Here is a 26,392-nt window from a genome sequence, read left to right as displayed (position 1 = left end):
CTGAAATAAATCCAAAATATTGACAATAATAATTCCTGAGATGACAATGTATGTAAAACGAATACTAATATTGAATTCATAGCATTCACTGTAAAAATGGCACAGGCAGAAGTTGACGTAAAATATAAATTGTTATGTCAATTCATTGTAAATGAAAACAAGAATATTACTTATTCATTACTAAGACATCAAAGCCGAAGTCAGACCTTTCAGTAAAAAACCAAAGAGGCCCAAAACCAAGATCCCTCTGCTCACATAACTTTCATAAGTATTGCAGTTTCTCCATTTTTATTTCTGACTTATTCTCAATAAAAGACAGTGTAAAACTGTTAGTGTAAAATACACATTCTAATGTTACAGATGCTTACAGGAAAACTCACCATACGTACTGACTTCAGGAAGATTACCAGCTGCTGTAGACAACACAGGTGATTTCTCATCAATGCCCCCACTTTATCTAACAATTTCTCTGAAAGTAGAACTACCCCTGTAATATCTTGGTTTTAAGAGAACGAAGAGCTTACCTAAGACCATGAGGTCTCATTCCCATGGCATTCATATCGCCTGGGAATTGGGGTCTACTGAACTGCCCATCAGCAGGAAATGGTCCACGTTGGTCTTTTGGGTATACGGTGAATCTTGGCCCACCTGGAGGAACAACAGAGGACCTAATATTCCCAGGATATGGAGGAGGAGGGCGGTTAAAAATTTGATTTAAGTTGTCTTGCTGCCAATGCTGAAGAGGAGTTGCATGGGTAGGAGCTGCTGCATCCTGTAAGGCTTTTTCCTGACGAACCGCATTCTTCTTCTGCTGCTGTTGCTGTAGAATAATTTCACGTAATTTCTGGCGCTGTTTAAAAAAAAAAAAACAACAAAAAAAACCATTGTGCTTGACACTGCAATTGAACCATAGAATAGTTCATAGAATAATTTTGGTTGGAAGGGACCTTAACTGATACATTTTGAAGTGTTACACACCGCTAGGTTAAACCTTTTGGAGGAAAGAAATTCTTCAATCACTGCAAAAAAGTATTATGAGCTACCATGATCGCCTCAGAAATTAGAAGAGGGATCAAATGGTGCAAGATGCTGGTAAAGCAACTTCATGTCCAGACCTCTGTTAAAGTGTATAGTGTGAACCCATTTTACCTGTTAAAATATAAGCAACTCTCTTTTCCTTTTTTTATTCCGATAATGCAGGCCCTTTTACCACATGGAAAAGCATTCTGAAGGAGCAAGGTGAATAGAGGTCCACTGAAGAAAATTCAGCAAGAGGATTACACCAAAGCTGCACAACTGATACTGACTCTGTATGATAGATACTACCAGTTTTTCTGCTAAATCCACTTCCCATCACTCCTTCCAAACAAAAGACTGAGCAGCTTTCCACAAGTTGGATGTAATTCTGTGTCTTAGTTAGAGCTGTTTGCCAAACATTCATTGACAAAAGCATGGAGTGAATGCGCCTCCAGAAGAGCATGACCAATGACACGATTCACCTCAACATGTCAGCCAACTGAAAACTTAGACGTCTAGTCTGAGGTCTTCGTCTATATCCCCTTTATCAGTTAGTGAATAGTCAGTGACAATCAGTTCTACATCTCATCTACTATAGGACAGAATTAATTCTCCTTTCAAGGTGTTTTTTTCCCTCAAACTGCAGGTAAGAGCTATTGCAGAACAATCATCCTCATCTTCAATGGCTTCAAAAATGGCCTTTGCTTCCTTTTTGAATCTTGTCAAAACTCCTTAAAAACTACTGATATTTCTGTATTCTATATATTGTGGTTCTATCCAGGAGGACCAAATGAACAAACTAAGCAAAGGAAGATAATTCTACGTTATATAGTTATGGTTAATGGCAAGAAACTTCAAACATTAACAAGACTGGTGGAAATTCTCCTACTTATGAAATTTTAATACCATCAGTATTAAACGCTATTCTTACCTGTCTTAACTTCTCAGTATCTGCTTGAGACATATTCATGCTATTCTGTGTATCTGTTACTCCTGTAGTGGGTGCCGGGCCAGGAACTTGTGAAACTTTGGGAAATTGTTGTCCTTGAGAACTCATTGGAGAATTTGCAGATGCATTGAAGTTGCCCTCAGATCCAGGTCGTGGCTGTTCAGCAGCGTCATGGGCCAACTGACCAGTTCCAAAGGATTCTGGCTGAGGTCTTGGTGTCATCGGTGGCTGATCATATGGGTCACGTGCTGGAGTAGCTGGGCCATGGCTAAATGAATCCGTTATTGCAGGTCCTGCAGGTCTGGGAGTTTGAGAACATGGATCTGATGGCCTCACAAAAGTGCCCTGCAACCTGTTCTGTGGTGTCTGCAGGAAAGGATCTCTACTTGGGATTAGTCCTGGTCTTGTCATTGCAGGTCTGTTAAAACTCTCTGGAATCCCTGGCCTTGGAGTTGCTGGTTGCTGAGAATAAGGATCACTGAGAACTGGCCTTGGTGTTCCAGGAGGTTGGGCGTATGGATCCGAATGTCTCTGATTTGCTGGGGACTGAGAAAATAAATCAGCTGGCTGAGCAGGTCTTGGTGTTGGTGGTTGCTGCATATATGGATCAACTGTGGTGGGCCGAGGAGTTCCTGGAGGTTGGGCATAAGGATCAGCAACTGGCCGAGGAGTACCTGGAGGCTGGGAGTAAGGGTCCTGAGAAGCTGGCCTTGAAATAGGTCCAGACTGAGGGAAAGAATCACTCTGTTGTCGCACTATCCGGGGCGGATGGGCAAAAGTCTCCTTTATTGCAGGATGGGGAGTAAGGGGAGGCTGGCTGTATGGATCATTAGGCTGATTATGGGAAAAGTTATCCACTGGCCTTGGTGTCAAAGGAGGCCTTTCATATGGATCAACAGAAACGCGCCTTGGTGTAGTTGGCATTGATGTGTACGGATCTTGTGGGGACTGAGGTGGGCGCATAGGAGTCTTAAAAGGTCCAGGGCTACCATCAACAGGAGTAGGAGTAGGAGTCAATGGTGGCCGTGCATACGCATCAGCAGAAGTTACTCTCTGTCTCTGAAACGTATCCGTTCTAGGTGCCGGTTTAGTAAACGGATCACTGCTTCCAGCTGTCAAAGGAACCTTCCCTGACTGTTCCATAACTATGGGTGACCTCGGGACCCCCAATGGTTTGGAGAACTGCTCTGATGCCATGGCAGGCCTGGGTGTGTCTGGTGGCTTTGCGTAAGGATCACTGTTACCTGGAGATGAAGAACATGAATCCCTGACTGGTGAAGGCCTGCTTCCTGATGGTTCAGTTACCTGAATGGGCCTAGATATGGATGACTGTGGTGTGCAGGTATCTAATGGCGCAATGGTATTTCTTCTAACAAAGTTTTGGTTAATGGGTGCCGGTCTGGGTGTTCCCACCATTTTAGCATATGGATCCATTGGAGAAGGAGGTCTTGTGTTTGTGGAACCTGGAGAAAACATCTGTTGTGATGATGTCTGAGGAGTCTGAGGCTGAGACAGTGAATCGTGTACTGGGATTCGGGTCGGAGTAGGGGGTGGGGCTTGTGGTTTTAGGAACACATCATCTGAGGATGCTGATGTAGGCGTAGCAGGTAGCTGCTGCTTTGCAAATAGATCCTTATGGAATGTCTGCTGCGCAGGAGACATACTTCCATTGCCAGTCTGTGGCGTTAAGGGGCTCTGGATCCCACTGCTAGGTGTGTCTGAGCCAGACTGGTTCAGAAGCTGTTGTGAACCAAATTGCTGCTGCTGCTGTTGCTGCTGCTGTTGCTGCTGCTCATTTTTTACTTGTTCAAGCTTCTGCGTGGCTTCTATTTTGGCTTGCTGCTTACTTTTTTGACGCATTTGCTGTTTTAAAATTATGAGGAAAGAGGTTACACTCATAAGTCCAGGGTATACAAAATCTTTCTGATGACTGAATCTATAATTAAAACTTCAGGACACATCAAAGATGAATTATAAGTGGCAAATTTTACATGTAATGGTAGCAGAGGGTCTAGCTATTTTTTACCTTCAATTACTTTGACATGCACCTTGATTGCCTGGGAAGAAGCATTTCCCAGGTTGCCTAAAGAGCAGCACTGCTTTCCAACCTCATACTCTGAAGATGAAAGGTTACTGACAGACGCAGCACTGATGTGAGGCAAATGGGCTCCAAGAGACAACCAACCCAATTTGAAGCAGTGGTCTGCAGGACAAGGGTATTGCAGTACAGGGTATATAAGAACAAACTACTGCACTAGCCAGCCATAGAAAAAAAGAATAACCTATTTCCATAATAGGCAGGATTTAAAGAGTCAAAGTTTTCAAACAAAGTTTTCTAACATTTACAAGCAGCTTCTCTTCTGATAGCATCTATTTTCTTCCTACGCAGAACGGGTGACTTTATACCCTTCTACAAAGAAAGATTAAAATTGATTTTACAGCAACAGATTCCAACAATGCAATAAAAAGGTGGAAGACAAAAAATAACAAAACACCCTAAATGCAACACACCTGTCTGAATTTCCATTCTTGCTCATGTTCCGATTCCCTCTGTTTTAATGGATCTTTAAAGAGGTCGGAGTCGATGCGTGAGCTAGGATCAATGCTATCCTGTTGCTGTTGCCTTTTCATGGAGTCATTTGACATCTGTACTTTATTGATGCGCAAAGCAGCTCTATTATCTCTGGCTTTTTGCTGAGAAAAGATTAAAAAAAATGTAGTTAGCCTTACTCTTCTGTGAAGTGTGAACACTGCATCTGTTACTCCTATGAAATCTATCACCAAATTATTTAAACTGCCTGTTTTAACCAGATGCATGCTTGTGAAAACTGAATTATGCACTTTAAAAGGAATTCCAAACTGAAAATACTTCATCTCTATAGAAGTTCTGCATTTAACATACATGGAAAGAACTAAGGAGTTATTAGCAGTAGAGGTTTTCTATACATATGGATTGTCTGTTCAGGTACTGTGCTGTGGCAAGAAAGCATGAATCCCACTAGTTTACTTTTCAAATCACATATTGGTGTGGTCTGCAATCTGAAGACATGAGCACAGCAGACGATGTTTGGATCAATAAAAGGCCACTAATGCAGAGAACTTCAATGACAAGAAAAATACAGTTTACTCCATTAAATAGCCTCCATAGATCTCAGTCTGTGGTAAGTTAGCAGTATAAACACAGGATATGGGCTTATGGATCAGGAAAAATTGGATGGAAGAACAGCAATTCCTCTTCAATGAGGCATTTTACAGCCATACTGACAGTTTAAAGCATCTAATGGAAGTTTCAAAGAGTCTGTTTTACCACCAATCTGGTATGTGATTCCTTTTCTGAATCAAACCCTCTCACATCTTTTTCACCATTTCATTTGCAGTTGTCAAGTAGGGGTTGCCTAGCAGAAAAGGCTTTAATCCTTCCCCTCCAACAATGGAACAGTGACATGGACGACACCACCGGTGTCATAGCAGCAGAAAAACTAGTGTCATTTTCCCCAGAAGTGATGGGATTGTGCATACTAAGGAAAGTAAAAAGCCTACAGTGAAAATTTACTAACACTCCTCTGAATTTCATTTCTAAGGTAGCCTTTACTTATCCCCACAGAATCTAAGTCCCTCAGGAGAGGTACCACAGCAGCTTCTTACATGCACAATGTCAGGAACAGAAGCAACAGCTGAAAGGCAAGAGTACACGGACTGTAACTTCTGTGAGGAAATAACGGCTTCTTGCTATGTAAATACTCATGCACCCTCCTCCCCAACATGAAGGAAGTAATTTATGCAGCTGCTTTTTGGGTATCCATCAGGAGAATAGGACTGCATTTGTTAAGAACAATGAAAAATAAAAAATCAACAATAGAAATAATTGTAAGGTGATAAATGCCTGGATAAAAATCGACCCATGTAAGTAGATAGTATCTTATAAATACTACACAGAAGGAATCACCCAGATTAAATATAGCACAGACAAGATGACATAGAGGTCCAAAGGTGCTGAAGTTACAGGCCTGAATAAAAAGGAGAATAATGATGATGCCCCAGTGATACAAAGAAGACAATAGTCATCAACATCCATGGTAATCAAATTTTCTTACTAACTAGACTATACTAAAAAAGTGCAGGTGGGGGGAGGCTGAGAGACTGCAAACATAACCCTGCAAAATCCACAGAAATCTACAAAGAGAATGATCATCCAATTGCTGTTGTGAAGAAACAAAGAAAACATGAGTACCAGGAGAGAACGGAGATGTGATAGGAAACTAAAAGAAAAGTACATTTGCTAAAAATTTGCTAAACATTCCCCCAATGGCTGGGAAGGTCAAAAAGAATGAATAATACACATTCTGAGATTTGAATGTGGACAGGCTTCAACAAGAGGTTTCAACAAAGCATAAGGGTCACCCTTTGAATGGCAGAAGTTCTACAGAATGTAATCAGTGACCACATAACTCCAGACACCTACTACAAATAGGTGCGTTCACTTGACTCAGATGTGAAGAAAGGAAATGCTTTTGGGGAAAAAAATGGAGTCCTTCATGCTCCCCAAAACATGGAAGGTAACAAAAGAGTTTCTACTGCAGAGCAAGAGAAGAGAGTAAGTAGTGAAGGGGAACAGTAAGCCAAGAAAACAGGAGTAAAACAGTATGAGGAAAGTATAGATGTGAGCTCTGACACCTCTGGAACAGTTAGTTCAACAGGCGAGAGACTCCAGCCACTCTAACGGGGCAAAAAGGAGAAGACTGATGAGAAGGGAAGATGAAAAAGAGGGAAGTCACATAATGATCTGTTATTATCCTTCTGAAGAAACTGGTGACATCCTGTGCAGAAAGAGACAGAGCAAATAAGACTTGGGGCACGAATCAAATGTAGCAAAGAGGCACTGGGAACCACAGATGTTCTCATCTCAGCTGATGTCTTGAGATTGCACAACACTAACATAGTTTATTCCAAGGATGAAAAGTAAAGAAAATAGGTAGAAGCATTCAGAGATAGAAGTTAAATTACAAGGGCATTTCTGGGGTAACTTTCACTAACCCTAGAACTTAACATATTAAAAGAAACACATGAAAACTTTATAAATTAAGTATATGTTTGCTGGCAGTATGCAAATGCAGGTGGTAGTTGTTCTTACCACATATGGAGCCCTCTCCTGTGAGCTTGCTTTCCTCCACAGTTTAGCAATCTGCTTCACTCTTGTAGCCCAGTCTGCAACCAAAAAATGTGTTAATACGCAAGGCTTTGGTAAGTCTATTTTACATTCTTTCAAATCAAGATGAATAAATTGCTACAAAATATTTAACTTTATTCAGTAAATCATTCACCTGGGAATTCTTCCTTTAGGTTAGGGAAGTTGATATTTGTGTAGAGAACAGGTGCTACTGTTGCCATTTCACCCAAAGCTTCTTCTTTTTCCCACTTAAGAGTGCTTCTTTGAGCATTGGACATTGTATCGCCTTCACCTTCCAAAGGTGGAGCAGCTGGTGCCCACGAGCTGTTTGGATCACTTACTATTGGATTGAATGCTGGATTCTTATCCCTGACAAATCAGAAAAGGGTTTTGTTTTATAGATAGATTGCTCTCAATATAAAAAAAGCCCCACACCATAATTAGCAAAGTACTTATTCTGTTTGCTATTTTAGTAGTGAACAGGCTGCAAGAATAGAGAAGTTTTTGCAGTGGCTGTCAAGAAGCAGTTAAATATTAATAATAGCACAACATTAGTAACACCTCCTCCAAAGTGCTACATGCTAAACTGTGGATATTTTTTACTTCCCATCTTGACTTACCTGGTATCAGTATACGGTTGCTGTGTAATGGGAGAGAAAGTGCCCAGTCCACCTCCAGCAGCCAGAGCTGTATGAGGGAGATGGGGGTTAGGGCCAATCAGACCATTCATAAGGGGCACTCTTGGAAACGCGTTCTCTCCTGGAAAAGAAGAAGTTTAAGTTACTGTTTTAAAGGGCAACTCCTTTTAAGGTAGAAGTGGAAATTTTCAGTGAAAAAGTGATGCCTCCTCTAATGAAAAATTAATGGCTTTAAAATTTTATACCGCTTATCTTACATTTTTGGAAAAGATTTTACATCATTTTACATTGCTTCCCTACAAGCTTAAGGGGTTCCTTCTGCTGTATCACATCCCTGCACAATTTTTTTTTTCCTGTCTGAAAAATCAGTTTTTTAAAATGGATTTCCAAAACTTGCGCAGTAGCCCATTCTACTGTACTGCACTTTATACTGAGGTATATTCTTACAGGCTAATGGTCTGTCACATTTGTTATATCCAGACCCAAGCAGCAAGCATGGAGAAGGTTGCTTTCACTCCTTGCAGAATTATCATTAGTCAACCTGAATTAAACATCTCCTCTTCTGAGACTTCTGAGCGGTGTACCGCAGGAAGCCTCAGTATCTACTCACTTGCCACGTTGTAACCGATGAAATAGAGAAATCTAGTCAAACGAGCAGCAACATTTTCTAATTAAATGTCCAGCCTAGCAGTACGAAGGCAGAAAAATTTATTTATTTGATTAGAATATTAGGCAAATGTGTCACAGGCAGATTCATTCCAGCAGATGGTGTTTGCAGATGTTCCCGTATAGAATTAACACTGGCCTTTGAATCCCTGTCACTTAAGCGCGGTTATAACTGTTGTCCCAGCATTTTCTTAAAAGCATAGAAGTAGCTCAGGAATTAGAGGCATCTGTAGGACAACACTGTGTCATTCGCTCATGCTTTAGGAGACTACCTTCTGATCTATAGGTTACATAACACTATGCAGAAAGTGTAGTTTGGATGAAAGTAACTCAAAATTTAAGAGAATGTGCTTTATTATAACAGTTAAATAGATTGTACATGGTAACTGTGAAGACCTGGCAAACAAACAGGGTGGAGAGTCAGACCTCTGGTTTGCACAGTAGGATCATATGTCTCTATAAGAAAAGAGCATTAATTTTATCTGAAATTGCCAAAACTTGATGCAAGCTTCCCCATTACTGAAGCGTTTATCTCACAGAAACATGTGGATCATTACATCGTAACCAAACCAAATTATAAATCTTAACGTTTGTAATTGTGGCAGTTCCCACAGGGAGAAGTTAAACAATCCTACAAAGCTCAAATGCTGAAGTTATCTCCAAGTACTCAAGTAACTGGGAAATTGGCAAGGATATCTGTATTGTATCTTTAAATCACCAAGTTATTTGCTTTAAACACTCTCCTTTCTAAGACTTTTTGAAGTCTTTCCGTTTTATGGAAATTTACCCAACTAGGAAACCAGTCATTTTCCTTCTTATGATTAATGCACTGGTGAAATAAATTTGCATACTGCTTTTTGTAGCACCAGTATAACCGAATAGGCACTCTTTACATGAACTCAGGGAAAAACCACTAGAGGTGATGTCTGATGAGAAAAGAGTGCATTTCATTATGCCCACACATAGTACAGGGGCTGGGGCAGGGGAGGGAAGCTCTACTGGTTAAATAAATAAATAAATAAATAAATAAATAAATAAAATCTGCCCCTCACTTTCAATGTAAGAGCAAGAATATGCTGTATCAACTCATGATAATTTCAGTAGTAACATAGAAAATAAATTATAATCTCCCAGATACATTTAAAAATTACGTAGCCTTCTCTCTATTATTTGGATAGGGCTAGTTATCATGTTAAACTGAATTCTTAAAGGAAATTAAGATGTAGTAAATCACTTTTATATAGACTCTTTCCTTACCCTTGAGGAGGTACTCAAAAGTAATTAAAGTCAGAAGAGAACACATGCTTTATCACACACAAATTTCAAAAATATTTAAGTGTCAGCTAAAATAAAACCTCCACTATGTCAGAAAAATCTGGAACAACTGTCCCTTTCTATCAGCAAAATTTACGTGCATGTTAATCACATACCCCCTTCAGAACAGTTTTAGAATAGTATTTCATAAATTAACAATGGCAGATTCCACAAATTAACGACAGCAGAAAGTAAGGCGTGTCCTATGTTCACATCAGTATTTAAAAGATGCACAATGCTCCTGACTAGACTGCTGTTTTTAAAAGTAACAAAGGAACATACCTTGACTGTGCAAAGACATAAGTTGTGGTGGAGGTGGAGGCTGTGGCAAAGGAGCTGGCTGCGTGGTTGCTGGACTTAATACAGCTGTGAACAAATCTTCAACATCCTTTCCTCCTAGTTCTGCAAAGACACTGTGCATGAGTTGGCTGGCATTGTTTAAAAATTATATTTTGTAAAAGACAACACAGATTAAAGCACGTACCTGGGATTTTGTACAATTTGCCAAGAATAGCACCTGGACAAAGTAAAGACAACACAGAATGAGCAACCATCAAATGCTGCAACAAAATTTATAATGCAACCAAGTCCAAATAGGTATGTTACAATACATAGTAATTTGAGGGGGGAAAAAAAAAAAATTCTACTGAAGTTTTCTGGAAGATCAAGGTCAAGGACAAAAAGATTACCGTCTGTGACCATTTTGTCTAGTTCTGGACTCAGGATACCATCCAACTGTTCTTCACTCAATGGCCGTGAACTGTGGCTGACATTCGGCTGAGGCAGAGAAGAAGGATCATCAGAGATGGGACCAATATCCAATCCAGCTGAAGGAAGAAAGAATATTAAGTTAGACATAAATAGTAAAATTTATTGGTACAGAAGAAAGAGTTTAAAACTTTTTTTTTTCCTAGAGCTGAGCTATCAGCTAAACCAAGACTTTCTAAGATTCGAAAGGTAAAGCAAATTAAGACATTCATTAGAAAAAGTAAACAGAACTGCCCACTATTTACCTCCAGTTCACTGTTTTGTTTGAGGCATGCTAATTGCCTAGAATGCAACTGGAAGAATGGGAAATTTTTGTTTAAATAAGACTACTGAGTTTAGGTACAGTATGCTTTCGAGTGTATAGTTTTGGGTATATAGGTTCCACTAGAACTATTTTTCACATTTAAAAAACAATCACACCAGTAGTCAATATGGTTCATCATCATGTACTTTAAGAATCACCTCAAATGTTTTTATAATATTACGCTAAATATCTACTGAAGTGTTGTTGAAGTGTAGTCAATATCAAACAAGTGATAGCAGTTTCTGTTTCAAAAACAACTACTGAATATTCTGGGTAACAACGAAGTGATCTGCTTGTACTAGAAAACATACTATATAAATTTCCTAACATCCTTTACAACTCAATAAAGCTCTCAAAAGAGAAAGATCTTTGAAAAAAATTACTACACACTTGAGTATTTAAAATATATTTCAGTATTGGATACAAAAAAACCCCAAATTTAAAATAATGAAACATGCCGTTCTAATTATTGTCGACCTGTGTTTTACATAAAGTGATGAATCATCATCCAGTGGAAACAAAAACAGCTGATACTGACCGCTTTACTCATGCTTTAATATATTCACATTGTTAGAACGCTTTTAATTTACAAAAGATACCACTATGATAAAGACTACACACTACTACTAGAGGTAATTTTAAAATCACTTGCCACAGTGACAGCAAGAAGGTGCATGGTTTTGTATCATGAAACACAAAAATTCAGGAAGGTTTTTAAAAACTGTAAGCAAAACTTTATGCAGTATTCTTAAAGGCAGAGTGCAGAGTGTACAGGTTAGACTCAAACACCACAGAAAGAGTGGAAAATGAATTAGTGACACAGTAAAGGAGTACTAGTTTCTACACATGCAGTTCTTTCAGCTAAAACCACTAGGAAAGATGACTACTTCTAACCATGGATCATCCATTGTTTAGTTTCTTACCAAATGGGGAGGGTGAGTTCTCAACCTGGAAAGTGCATAAATCAAGACCTACAGGACCCAAACCAGATAAAATGGATGATTATAACACAAAAACAAAAAAAAAAAGTAAAGAAAAAGCTGCATGCTGAAAAAAGCTACGCAGGTATGATAGATAACAGCAGCTACATTTTATTCTCTTAAGCAGCAAAGCAAAGAGCCAAGTAAAACAAAATGTTGAAAAGGTTGGGGATTTTTTTGGTAGAAGACAACAAAATCATCTCCAACCAAGGTATTCTTCAGATATGAAAATCACATCTGAAATCACCTAGAACATAACCTATATACACAATACAACAAATACATCTATAACAAAGAAAAAAAAAAGAAAACAAATACTGGAGAGACCACATAAACATACATACCCGAATGATCTCCAGACTTTACCAAATCATCAGAAAGTATTCCAAGAATATCATCATCAGTATTTAAGACCTCAGAAAGATCGGCTAAAGGATCATCGGTGCTACCTGTGTAAGATGCAATAAATAAAATCAAGCAGTCATGGCATTTATACATGAGTCTGGTGATGTACTATAGCTTGAGCTATAAACTCAAACACAGATTTACCAGCTATAAGGGCCTTCTATAGTGTGTTATGCTGTGAGAGGGAAAGGCTGTGCTGACTAGTCATCCCCTCCCATTCAGTACTGTGGCCACCTTCAGATGTTTACATTGTTTAGTATTTTCTCCAATACAGTAGAAGTGATAATGTAATCAGTCATGTGGAAGAAAGACTGGATAATTCTAGGGGGAAAAAACCCAACATCTAATGAGAACTTGCAACTTCTAAGACACAACGGCCTATCAATGTAAAAGTCAAAAAAAAAATCTTATAAAGGACAGAGCTTACAGCAAATCAACAGAGGTATTTGAAAGAAAAAAAAAAGGTAAGAAAGTGATCAGTTACTTCTCTTACCACCACTATCTTTCTCAAGACTACAGAGCAACCAGTTACTATGCCCTGATAGGGAAGTAAAACATAAAAGGAAGCAGTAGTAAGTAAATGCAAATTGGAGATGCTATTTTTAAGATCAGAAGAAAACCTGAAAAAGTGAGAACAGCCAGAGGTAGAAATGTCATGTTTGTTTGTTTTCTAGGAAAAACTGGCCTAGTCCTAGCAATAAATTATTTAATACTAAATAATAAATTCTGGATATTATTATCTTCTTGACATTCAATTCATTAGAGAGAAACGACTCCAAATGGCTCATCTGGTTTTACTAACTAGTTTTTTAGGACTATTACAGATGTGCAACATTTGAAGAAAATTGTTTAATAAATAAATAGAACTTGAGAAAAATATTTTTCAGAAAAACTGTAGACTATCATGAATGAGCAATCATTGCCAGACCGCTGAGACATGAAGAGATGGTAAAATATACAAATACACATATAATTAAACAGAGAAAAGGGATTAATACAAATCATATAACGTACAATGCGGAAAACAAATATGGGCAGGTTGAAGAGGGAGCAGAAAGTTGAAGAGCAAACATATTCCGTAGATATACAGGTTATCCTTCCCACTGTTAGAACCCAACTGCTCCAGGAAGGTATTTCTACCTTAATTCACAGGCCTGGTGCCAAGGATTTATTTGTATCATGAGGCTAAATTTTACAGTCAGTTAAATGTCTCTTCTGCTGTTTTTCAGAGACAACCCTTTTCCTTTCTACCATTCCTGAAAGACAAAATAAAAATGATTCTTCTTCACTTTACTGTTTTTTTTTCTTCTTTATTTTTATCCATTGTAGTGCAGACAAGATGACACCATCCTAATTAAACCATGTTTTAGGTTTGCCACTCAGCTAGGTGGATCAATGTGCAGACCAGTCCATTTACCTATGCATAAAGAACACGGCTCCTACTGACACGGGGAGAAGTATTTCAAAGTGCCGCAAAACCACATCACTTTGTGGGTATAGTTATTTTGTGTACCTTGATTCTTGGGTTTTGGTTTGGGTTTTTTGGTTTTTTTGGGGGGGGGCGGAGGGGGTTAGATACTTGTTTTCCTTCTGGCCATTTGGTCTAATACCAATTAGGCAAGTAACTAACTAACACCAGGCACTGCAAGGTGATGTTAATTATTTCAGCTGGCTGGCAGACGAAGGATTGACTTTAGCTGTTCTTGAACTTTCCTCAATTCCTACTGAAAGGCAGGTAAGTATCAGGGAGAAAACAGCCCTTATGGAGGAAGCACTGAGACTGTATTAGCAGCCTTTAATTCTTCTGTAGTATTTTAGTATTTTATGTTACGGTTTTTTTCTCCACAGCCCTTAGTAACGTGCTTGGGAACAGTCCTTAAAAATTCAGCTTTTAATTTGAATATAAATATATGGAGTAAGTAGCTAGGAAGAGCTCAGGTGGAAAGATATAACTGAAGAGTTTACCACCCATAGCTACCAATGGGTTGCGAATAAATTCAGGCTTCAAATTAGATGCCTCATAACTATTAAGGCAATCAGATTCTGTAATGGTCTTCCAACAAGATTAGTAGGTTGGAAAAAGCTCCCTTCTTTTCAAAATGGAGCTTGTTAAATCTATACAAAAACCTGAGTGTTGGTGATAGCAGAAGGCTAGACTCTACAATCCATAAGCCTCATATAAGACATCTAATCTAAAGTGTATTTTTACATTTTTCTTCTATTTTTCCTCATTTTAATTCCATGTGTGATAAATATTATCTTGGAAACAATCACTTTAGTCAGCTGCTGCAGACCAGAATCAATAGCTGGCTGACATCTGCTGCCCAACAAGTAAGTCAATACTGCTCATTAATTTGACTCTTTCAGAATGGAGATGAAAACTAAGACAAAGCAAAAAGGAAAATAATTTGCTTGTAATGTTGGATGTCTAAAGAGAGCTCAGTTCTACTGCTATCTCATGATCCTGATTCCTCCAATGCATTTACTTTTAGTTACTTATGAAGTTCTAAAAGAATAAAAAAACCTCTCCCAAGGCTGCAGCCATCCTAAGATGTTTAATCACGCAGTAACGTATCTAGTTATAAAATGTGCCAGCAGCATTTGAATCAGTTGCACAGAAACTCAGATGACTCCTCTCCATTTGTCTAGGAAGAATTCTTTAGCATTCTCTGGAGACCCTACTTGAACAGATGACTTTTTCAGCATGCCTAGAAAAAATACACTTGGATTTAAGCTATTTCAAACTAAAGGCAAGATCACATTGCCAGAGCCTTCACAGAACACACCTCACCAAGTGGCCTCTTTTTCATCAGAGACACACAGATCAAGAAATTTGAGAGAGATGCAGACAGTCCTCAGACCCCAGTCACCACCTTCAACTTTACCCACGAACAGCCAGGGAGACCCTGGAGATCTGGTGCTCTGTGTTCCCAGTGAGCAAGCCTTCGCACTCTACTCTAGCACTGTCTTGGAAATGATTTTAAGGGTTGGTCCCACGCAGAACACAATGCACAGTGCACCACACGTTATAAAACCACAGGAAAGGTGAGTCTTGTAACTGAAAACAAAATCTGCAACCTGTTTGCCAGACAGCAATCAGGACTGGGAGCCTGAAGATCACTAATAGCTACTAGAAATTAATAGTAAACAAAGAACTCCAAAAAACCTCTTCTGGCCGGTTCTGCCGATCCCCATCACTACTGCAATCTTGCCTAGCAAAAGCTTCAGCTACTCTTAACCAAGCTCTAAGAATAAAATGTCATAGAACATGTCAATGAAATGCAGTCAGTTCATGAGCAGACTGAACACATAACTGCTCAAGTCCCTAGGAGTCCCATACACATGTTGAAAAGCAAAGCAGATAAAACAACTTCCTCTTTAGATGCTTGCGAGCTCTCTGGAAGACGAACAAGTGTATCTAACCCTTAATCCTGGGATTAAACAAGCAGAGTTTCCAAAGGAAGAACATCTTCCTTATGGAAAAGACCTATCTAGTTAAGCAAGGACTCTCACAGGAGTCAGCAATCCTTGTGACAAAGTGGCACTGTAGGAAAATAACACGATCCGTAACAATACGGTCCTACAGGCTCCCACTGCAGTGAGTAACCCAGTTCACCTTGTTCCTGCTCCTGTATTGAAATGACAAAAATACCACAGGTGCTCTCAGACACTGTCCTCGCCTCCAGTTCCTCTGCAACACCAGCCAGAAGGGAAGAGGTGACTGTTGCTTGCGCAGCAGTTAGCCTGTTTACCAGTGTCTCCACCACTCAGATTGAATCTGGCTCTCTCTCACGTGTGGATGCTATTGTGGAAATAACTGCCTCCCACAAAGTCACAGTGAAAGAGTTAAGAAAAATTGCACTGGAATTGATCAATACTGGCAGATGACTTCACCCACTGGCGCTCCAACTACAACAAACAGCTCCGTCTGGACACAATTTTGGCTGGAAATCTTAACAGTTGAGAGACAATTGTTGAGAACATTCCTATGGCCAGAAAGTACTGTCTCTCGTATACAAAATGGGAAAGACAGTAGGTTATCCACTAGAACAGTTGCTGGTGATTTATTTATTTTTCAAAAGCCACCTCATGATTTATTTCTGAATAAAAAGAAGAGGAAATGACAAAGTTTTACAACTTTGCTTATTCATAAATAACAGGTTTTTAAAAAATTCCTTTCAAACTTTGTAAAAATTGAACATTAAATTAACATTGAGTTCATTAATTTCTAAAACCTTTTACTACCATAATACACGAACATTAGTGACTTTAATCTTGCAGTTGAAAAGGCCAGCAAAGACTCCTGGATCTCTATTTCTCTGGCTTCTAAAGAATGCTGGGGTAAAAAAAGTCTATGTGAGCGTATTTTCTTGTAGTGTTGGAACCAATGAAATACAGACCTTGAAACACTCCATTTGCAGCGGTTTCCCCTTCAGGGGAAGTTAACTTTTGCATTCTCTGTTACTCACAATTTCAACTGTATAAAAATCAGCATTTAATTATAATGTAGGCTTTTGCTTTTCATTTAGCAGATTTTCACCAAGTAACAATCACAAATAAGCAACCTCTCTTCAAATGACTCTCTGGACACGGGAAACTATCTCTATGTCTGTAAACAATTTTAGATGGAAAAATTTGCGACGACGAGCTGACACAAGCCACAAATTAACTAATATACACAAGAAATAGTAACAGTAATTTTTAAAAAATACAGAACAGTAAGACACCTCTAACTAACAGCACACACTGCAAGATACAGAGAAAAAATAATCTGGAGGGGACAGTAAAGTTTTTGCTTTTAATTGCTCCTTCATGTGAAGCTGCCCTTTCAGCAGCACTTTACAACTCTCTATTTGCAAAACTCTCAGCAGTATTTTCCATAAGGTTTTGCAACAGCAAAACTAGGGGCTACAAATTGTACCTGGAAAGGGCACTCATGTTCAGAAAGGAAATGGTGCACCAAAAATTCCGAAGACACTGGCAACCTAAAATAATCTAAAACATTGAAGAAAATAAAAGTTGGATGATATTAATCCAACTGATATTCACTAGATTACTAAGAATACCTTTTAATTGGATTATTTTTGTCGTCTTCTATAATGCATCTGTTCACAGAATTCCTACACAGAATTAATTTTCATGGATTTTATAGATGTGGATGTTACAGTAAAGATCTGCATTAAGCGCCAATTGTTGTGCCATCCACTGCTCTTTCTGAGCAGCTGAAGTCCTGGACCTGAATATCAATGATTATCAATGTAAGGACAGTTAATATACAGAATGTTGAAAAATACATCAGATAAACGTTGTGAGACAAGTGGAAAAGCCCCAGGTGCAACAACAAAAATCAAACTACTGAATTATCACTAACTTTAGCTTTGTATACCTTGAGGTCCCAGTTTTGCCTGAGCTGGCGTGGAAGTTGAGCTAAGAAGGGGGTCAGATGAAGGATCCAGGAAATTTGTGGTCAGATTTGCTTTACATGAGAGTGGAAGTGACTCTTCAGGTAAATTATCTAGGCTCATCTTGTTTTGTCTACTGGTATCTAGTAGATCTTTCCCAAAGAAAGCTTCCTGCAAAGAAGACAAAATGATTAAAAGTAGGAAGAACACTGTATCTATTGAAAAACTTGGGTAAATGGCAAAGTTAAAATTAAAAGCCAATGATAACTAGAAATACAAAAAAATAGTCTCTGTCTCACATGCCTTCCAGTATGGCAGTATCTCTTCCAGGCTATGAAGTGTGGATATGGTGGATACAACTAACTGAGGCAGCTACATTATTAGTATTTTATGATTAAATTCACACCTAAAATTATACAGAAAAACTATAGTCTTGCTATGTGTATGTGGCACAGACAGCGTATCAATACAGTGTTGTTATATATCACAAGTTCTTCAGTATTTAAATTTCTTCTCCTTGCACAAAAAGGACAGCTGAAGAAAGGGAATACTAATGAGCAACTTGATCAAGGCCATACAAGAAGTTTATGAAAAACATGGAAGCGCACTGTGGTCCAAATTCTAGAACAATCATACACTGCATTTCAGTTAGCAGAAAATCATCCTGATGTCAAACTGCAGTAATAAAACACCTAAAGCTGTTTAACTTATATTAGTATCTTTTAAAATATTATGTAACAGCTATCACTCACCTAAGCCTGAGTACTCAGTAATTTGACAACAACCTATCAAATGTTCAAGCCAATTTTTATTCATTATGTAACAACTTTTTCAGTTCATATAGTCTTTAAAATCTTGATTTAGGATACAGCTGCTAAAAATAAAGTTACAGATAGATTTCTCAGTATCAGTTATTCCTGCACGAACAAAAAAAAGAAGCTACAAATTATTCTATGTTTTACAGGGGTAAAACTTGCATTAAGAAAAAAAATATTTATTCTTACTAATCCAAAAGAAATGTGCTTAAGCATTTTCTTTCCAAAATAAACATTATTTTTAGACAGAGATTGCTCTGACTCTTTGTCAGTTTTCTGCTTTCAATCCCAACATAGCCTATGTCATGAAGTTTGGTGAACATCTACAAGATAATAAAGTTTTCATGAAAAAGGTGACTGAGAAGAAGAAAGAGACAAATAATGTTGTCAGTGAGAGACATATATAAACCAGTTGGTTTATAAACTGGTTGAAGGTAAGTAAGCTGGTCAATCACCTCTAATTATCCTGGTTATCATCCATGAGTGCTACCTCTTACCTGCTAGGGACATCACAGAAATAACGGGAGCAGAGAGAGCAGAGATTATTGTGGTAGGGAGATGCAAGACATATGAAACCACAAATCTGTAGGAAAACAAGCTTCCTCTATCAATTAATGTTCTATTATCTTCTGCAAATTAGTAACTTGAGGAAGTGGCATGATCAGGCTAAGACAGCCTACCGAGTTGAATGCTGAAAACGTCATGAGTCAGTTCAGAAAGAAAGGCTTCTCCCCCCTCCTGCTCTCCTCTCTCAGAACAAGCAGAGATCTATACACTGAGAAATAACACCAGAGGACTAGAGATTTAACATAATATACAGCTTTCCATACAAACCAATGAACATTCTTTACAGAAAACCCATTTCATTTGAATGATAAATTGGGCAACTGGAAAGAAACAATGGTTTAAATGAAGTACAAATCAACACACATAACGATCAAATTTTTAAATGGATTTACACAAGAAGTATACCAATAGCTTTACCTGCAAGTAGGCAGGAAAGGTTTCTTCAAGCTTATTTTTCTTTTTTCGGTAACGCTTTTTTATTTTCTCAGTACTTTCAGAAGCTGGGGTAGACTCCTCAACCGGAGTGTCTGGCAGCTGTTCTGTCCAACCTAAAAAGTTAACATTCAGGCACAAATCAGCAAAATGCTCTGTGTCTGCCTCTAAAGGTACAGCGGCAGCATGCCCAGCGCGTCTTGCTGCCTATTTGGGTGCACTGGTTTACTGAATATCACTCTAGATGTATTCTAAAGGTGGCTTTTACCTAGCCAGCTGTGAACTGTCACTGACCAACCGGGCTCTGGCAGCCAGAAATACCAGATGTGATATTAGTCACATCACTACCTTGTTGTACCTCACTGCCTGTAGATACACCTTTAACTTTTGTATCTCCGAGCCAACCTAAGAACTTGGTAATTTGGGAGAAATTATAGGTGCCATTCAGCCAGATTTCTGAAAGGTAATTCCACTGAAGTACTATCTCCAAAGTCATCCACGCCGAGTTACACACTTTTCATTTTATATACCAATTTTTCTCAAATTAAAAGTAAACCGCCCTTTTTTTTTATCTCTAGAAATTACTGTCATGTAAATAATAAACAGACCACAAAAAGAAATCCATAAAGAGGCCCTTCAAGAAAAAATACGCGTTTATTCAGCTATCATATTCTGAACTGGCACTGTTTTCTATAATAAACACAAAAGCACACTGTGCTTATCAATCATTCAGTATTTTATTTCAACAGCCCAGGGAAAACACTGCAGGTAAAAGCAGAACTTTTTAAGTCCTCTAATTCTGTCTTGCCAAAGCTAATTACATGAAGTTAATGACTCTGGGAAGTTATTTAAGAGACTGTATTATTGTGGTAGTAAAAAAGCTATGCTTTGTACTGCAGTGATCTCTTGTACCATATTCAGAGGACAGCGAGTAGAACGAGGCTCACCAGCACTGTGACCTCTGCATTGTTTGAGAGTGAGCTTTTGCAGAGAAAGGGGGGTGGAACATAACAAGAGTAGCAAAAAAAACTTGGTAAGGCTGATGAGTACTGGCAGCTGAGAAGAAGGCTCTCAGCAAGCTATGATGATTTAAAACATACGAAGATTTTTCTGAGTTATTTTTTTCTTAACAAGCAATTGTGCCTGAGCAGACAAAAAGAATCTCAAACTTTTAACTGAAGAATACTTGTTTAAGAATATGGCTTTTTAACAATATGCATTGTACTGTTACCCAGAATGGGGAATTAACTTTTTAGCCTTTTTTTTTTTTTTTTTACTTAAAGGAGCAGATCCCTACAGAAATGAAAAACTTTAAAGCAAAATTTTCAGCACTACCTGAAACAATGTAGTCTACTATACTGAAATAATATTTACAAAGCAGAAAAACATAGCTATAACACTAACACCTGAGTGGTCAAGCATTGAAACACTGGAAGTGTTCAAAAAACATGTGGACGTGGCACTCTGGGACATGGTTTAGTGGGCATGGTGGTGTTGATGGTTGGACTTGATGATCTTAAAGGTCTCTTCCAACCTTAATGATTCTGTGATTCTGTAATATTAAAGAGAAAGCAAGCACTGTATCTGAATAAGGGACCCAGCTAGAATACTGGATTACAATGATGAAAGAAACATTTGTTGGCTTCATAAAGTAGTTCTACAAGTGCAAGCAAGAACAACATTTAGCTGTTAGTTTTTAACACTGCCTGAAAAAAGAAAAGATCCAGTCTCCACCATGTTGTACAAAAATAAAAGCAAGAGACCAATCTGCCTCTAGAAAGGTGAAAAACTCTAATAGCTACACAGGCAGGGGAGAATAATAGGAGAAATCAAAAGCCAGAGTCTTGTAACTGAGATGGTATCAGTCAACCTTTAGAAGCAGCTGCCTCCTTCTACTGACTTTATAGGAAACAGGCTCCGAACTAAACATATTCCACATCTCACCTTAATGATACCTCAATATTTTCCAGATTAGATAGTGTGAACATATCCAAATGGATGAAATAATTTAGTCTAATCACACACAGCAAGCAAGAGAACAAGGCCCATTAACAAAATCTGACTTCTTGTTAGGTGCCCAACCTATGGAGTACTACAGTGTCAGAGGCATTAAAATGGCTTTGCTGTGAGAAGAGAGACCAGAGTAGGATTCCTCAGCCTTGGAAAAGACAACAGCTGATGGGGGAATATGACACAAATCTAGAAAATCTTTCTGTATGTGCTGGTTTTGGCAGGGATAGAGTTAATTTTCTTCAAGAGAACTCTGGATCAGGACTGTATCTGGATGAAAGTGTATGAGAAAGAGGATTGGTCTAAACCTACCTCATTTCTTACACTTCTTTCTGTCTTCTACTGGTCAAAGCTAGAGCTCTGACACAATACAGCAGTCCTTATAATCCTCACTATTTATCTCCCACAATAGCCTACAATTCATTGTTTCAGTTTCTTTGTAAATCATGGGCTCTGTTGAAATTATAAGTATATAGGAATGAGTATTTCCAGTTGAATTAATAAAGCCATCATGACAAACACAAAAAACTTGTTCATTTGTAGCATATCTCTGGAAAGAATTGTATGTTGATGAGTTCCATTATTTTTACTGCATTAAGCAAGAACAAAAATTTAAAAACACATTTCTGCACTTACCTTCATCTCTGCCTGGCAACTGCTCAGAAACAGATCCAGAAGAATCTTTCCTGGAGAGAGATCTTTTAGTCTTCCCCTGCCCTGTACGACTTCTCTGACGTACCATAAATCCACCAATACCTAAAAAGGAAGCAAAAATTCTTAGTATATCTTGATTAAAACTATGTTTCACAGTAAGAATGCGAGCCAAGATTATTCTGCAGGTAAGCGGACCACTGCAGCTGTAGAGGACTAAGAATGCATCTGAGATACTTGAGGAGTTTTCATTCAGAGTTTTAGGAAACATTTCTGAATTTTAGTGTCTTGGTGGGTATGTATGTAATTATCAAAAAGGATCAGAATTTCAGGACTGTAAAATATCCACAAGAAGACCGTATCACCAAACCTGGCAACTTTCAGATAGCAGTTTTCCCCTTCCTTGGCAGGTTGATGAATTGCTAGAATTATAAGTCAATCTACCAAACAAAACCTATTAAACAACCTTAAAGGAGCATAAAAACTCTGTAAATTGCTCTAAAGAGATCACTACTTCAAAAGACGGTACTAGAGAAGGACGTATCACAAAATAAAAAGATAATTAATCAGCATCATACTGCCTGAAAACTCACTAATCCTTCACTACAGATTGACTGCAGTGCTCCTGATCCTTTACAGTTGGTGTGTATGTATGCACATGCATCAGATTCAGGTTTGTTTCATTTTTCAGGGAAATTGTTGGCTGCAGAAAACTAACAGATGGCTGCTCAACTCATGATCCAAAACCACTCCAAGCAAATGAAACTCTATTCTCTTGAGGACCCAGCAATGGAAATAAATGGCTTATTGAGGTACATTACTTGTAGAGAAAAAGGAAATCTCTGTTAAGTGATGTGGGTTTGTACCACCATCTCCACAGGGTGGGCCATGAGGGAAGGCAATATACAAATGGGCATGAGTTGCTGAGACAGGGCTCTTACTCAGCAGCGTGGGAAATGACATGGAGAGGGTAAAGGTGGTAAAGATCTGTTTAGCTATTGATAGAGACGCAAGAGAAACTGGACCATGTTGTAATTCCTGCTTCCTTTCCTTCCTTCACTATATTCCTTGCCTTCACCTCTTCATTTCATTGCATCTGTTCTCCTCCCCTACTATCTTCACAATCAGAGAACGCGGCCTGTTACAGCAAGCAGGATGGGTGTGTCAGGCAAAAACAGTATTTGTGACTGCAAAGACTACAATCAACTTACTATCCAGAGTAGTGGGAGGCTGCATAATGTAACACACAATCAACACATAACACAGATTCTGAGACATACTAAGGTAGGGGATAAAGGGGCTCTTCAAAAAGCCAGGCAGTGTCAAAGTACAGCTTAGTATCTTGGGTTCAGGTTTAGTCCTAATGAATCAGAGCTACTTCCTACGGAGTCACATAGATACCTCTAGCTTCTTCTGCCTGGAGACAGCTCAAGTGTTTCTGCATCCACAACACACAGCTAATCCACAGTAAGGATAATTAAAGAGTCAACCGCACTAATAAATTAAAACAAATTAATTCATCCAGTAACTGAATTCATTAAAATTCACTGCCAGAAGTCATCTGCAAATGTTTAGTAAATTATTCTTATCAAGAGTTTCAGAAAATAAGATTCATACCTGCAAAAAAGTTCAGATCTTTCCAGATACATACATGTACATACAAAAACATAACCCCTCCCCATTCTTCACCAATTATATAAATACAGTACATTTTCTTATCAAGTTAACAATCAATACAAGGTATAGATTTGAACTACTAACCAATAATTGGCAGCATACTAAGAACAGGCATACTGCTAAGCAGCAACCTTTGGTAATGTATTTTGGTAAGAGGACTAAATCTAAACAGAACATGGAAAAAAAATCTAAAATCAACAATTAGCAGTAGAATACTTCAGAATTTCTAATTATTTTTTTAATTATACAGGAAAGAATTGTTAGAACAAACCAGGGACACACAATCCTATAAAGTATTGTATCCTACCGGGTCTATATGGTTTTCGCTTCCTTTTCTTAATCCCATCAGCTCCTTCTGCCACTTTGGTGTCATCATCCACAGCTTCCCGTTCTGGGCTGGAATCCGACTTTCCATCACAATCCATGAGATCACCTTCTGCAGAAAAGAGGCAATGGTAACTTCAACTGCAAAAGAAGGTATTTTTCCAGAATTTCTACATCTGTCTGATTTCTGAGAAACTGATTGAGAATGACAGATTTTTCAAGAGGGTGACACTCTCTAAACACTTTTCGGAAACCCACCTTATCTATACACAAAGACCCAGTATATACATAAGTTTCCTGTGAGATGATGGCTACATAAAAACAGAGAATAAATGCTATCATTACCGTATGTGGATCTGAGAAAATTTTTTGGCACCTGTGCTATCACATTTTTTAAGTGTCTGAGCAAGACCTAGCCATACATCAAGGACTATGGATACAATTTAACATGAAACATACACTTCATTTTGTTTACTGTCCTCCTAAGTTTTGTTTGGTGGGGCTTTTTTTTTATTGAAAAGAGAGAAACTGACAAACTGCAGCCTGCATTTGGAAGGTAACGCATAACGACTCTTAGTTTGAAGGGTTCTTGACTTGAAGCTGTGTGACTGACTGAAAGCAGACTTATCTATGCAGAGGAGTTTCTTATATAGTAGAAAATTCAGCCCAAAGGAATTACTCAGCCTTGAAGACGAAGACTGTAATTTTGAGTTTGAGTTTATATACTGTGGGAAAACAGGGTAGAAACAGATGTAAAGTATGATGGCATTAAAAAGCCTTTGGTGTTGAAGAGTGAGTTAATTCTGTTTCTGACATCCACAAAATGTCAATATAATAATGACCTTACATCTTCATTTTATTATAAAGCTTCTGAAGCATGTTAAATACACTCCTGCCTGTGAAAAGGTATCGGAATTCTGATTCCCTGCTTTGGATTTAGGTGTATAGTTCTATATGGTCTAAAATGACATACTGTTGTAAGAGGAGAAATACCATTCTAATATACAGAGCTGGACTCTCTCATTCCACTTCTGCTGTGTTAGAACTGCAACCCTTGCTCTGCCACAAGCTGGGTCACAGACCAGACCTTCCCATCGATGAAGACTTTTCTGAGTTCTACCAGCAAAGCTGGAGGCTTGGGAAAGGCAGTTCCCACTGACCACCACAGCCAGTTCCCTCCTCCCCTTAAGAGCATGGGTATGCCCTCTTTGCAACACGTCCAGTTCTGGCAGAAGAGAAATCTGCTTGAGAGCCAACATGTCCTGCTACACAAAGCGGTATGCCAACTGCTAAACACCACAATGGTCCTCCCCATTTACTTACAAAGCATAGCTCTACAAATAGTAGCAGAAGAGCCACATTAAGTCTACCAAAGCTGAAACTCCCAAAGTAAGCTGAACTTTCAAGTGGAATTTAAAATGTGGAACACTTGCTGAAAGGCCGAACCTGATGAAAGCCTATAGATGAGATGGTAATAAAAATTACCACAAGCTCAATTTTCTCAGAGACAGCCTCTTTCTTCCACCTGGAACTTCAGAGTCAAAGTAAGGGTTAGTCCTGTTTATCTGTAATTAATACACTATGTTGTTCCAACCAAAGCCATGGCACAGCTTTATTCATCCTGATGCTCAAACAAAAATTTCAGACATTCAGAGACCAGGCACTGATCCACTCTACAGAGCACATGTAGAGCTTCCAGGAAATCCAGCCAATCCACCATGTACCTGCTGTGCTGTTACCATCATGTATATGAATGTGCTCTAACTCTCAAGAAGGGAACAAAAGGTGATCAGAACTGAAATTAAAGTCTCTGGAAGTTTTGGCTCTCCCTTTCATACTCTGCTATTACATTTATATACCTTGTTATCTAGTTGAAAAGGGATACCTATAAAAGCCAACAAGGAGATAATGAAGTTAGACAAAGTTACGTAGCAACAGGCACACGTTTGTAAAAGTAAAGATGATTAACCACTGAAAAAGAACAAGGGAAGTGGTTAATTCTCTCTTTTGATGCCTTCAAACCAAAATCAGAAGCTTTTTTGCTTTCAACAATCCAACTGACAGACTATATGAAAGTATGAGATGAAATTTAAGAGTCAGTGTGATGCTAGGATAATGTACCAAACCCTGTCAATACTGAAGGGAATGAAAGAAAAACAGCTAACAGTTAACTGTTTTAAAGGTTATAAACAAATAAAGGGAAGCTATTATAAAAAATACACTTCTAGTCAACAGCAGACTGTAAGAATGTGCTAATCAATAGGAACAATACTTATATCAACAAGTTAACACTGAAACTACACTGA

At 38.5% G+C, this 26,392-nt stretch overlaps 1 protein-coding gene across 1 annotated transcript in view; it reads right to left on the bottom strand.

Moving 5' to 3' along the window:
* Window positions 1–26,392, bottom strand: part of KMT2C (lysine (K)-specific methyltransferase 2C) — a 120,116-nt gene that overhangs the window by 29,546 nt on the left and 64,178 nt on the right. The window contains exons 19-32 of the mRNA XM_010284031.1: window positions 24,070–24,198; window positions 22,071–22,190; window positions 19,410–19,540; window positions 17,595–17,781; window positions 12,148–12,252; window positions 10,441–10,578; window positions 10,236–10,268; window positions 10,040–10,153; window positions 7,754–7,892; window positions 7,288–7,502; window positions 7,098–7,171; window positions 4,478–4,660; window positions 1,949–3,829; window positions 525–850 (exon numbers count right to left, since the gene is read on the bottom strand). Coding sequence (XP_010282333.1) covers window positions 525–850; window positions 1,949–3,829; window positions 4,478–4,660; window positions 7,098–7,171; window positions 7,288–7,502; window positions 7,754–7,892; window positions 10,040–10,153; window positions 10,236–10,268; window positions 10,441–10,578; window positions 12,148–12,252; window positions 17,595–17,781; window positions 19,410–19,540; window positions 22,071–22,190; window positions 24,070–24,198 — 3,775 coding nt within the window. The remainder of the gene's footprint in view (window positions 1–524; window positions 851–1,948; window positions 3,830–4,477; window positions 4,661–7,097; window positions 7,172–7,287; window positions 7,503–7,753; window positions 7,893–10,039; window positions 10,154–10,235; window positions 10,269–10,440; window positions 10,579–12,147; window positions 12,253–17,594; window positions 17,782–19,409; window positions 19,541–22,070; window positions 22,191–24,069; window positions 24,199–26,392) is intronic.

Source organism: Phaethon lepturus, unplaced genomic scaffold, assembly GCF_000687285.1.
Source record: "Phaethon lepturus isolate BGI_N335 unplaced genomic scaffold, ASM68728v1 scaffold9813, whole genome shotgun sequence".
Classification (NCBI taxonomy): Eukaryota; Metazoa; Chordata; class Aves; order Phaethontiformes; family Phaethontidae; genus Phaethon; species Phaethon lepturus.
Note: the sequence above shows the minus strand (reverse complement) of the source record. Positions and strands in the feature narration are given on the sequence as shown.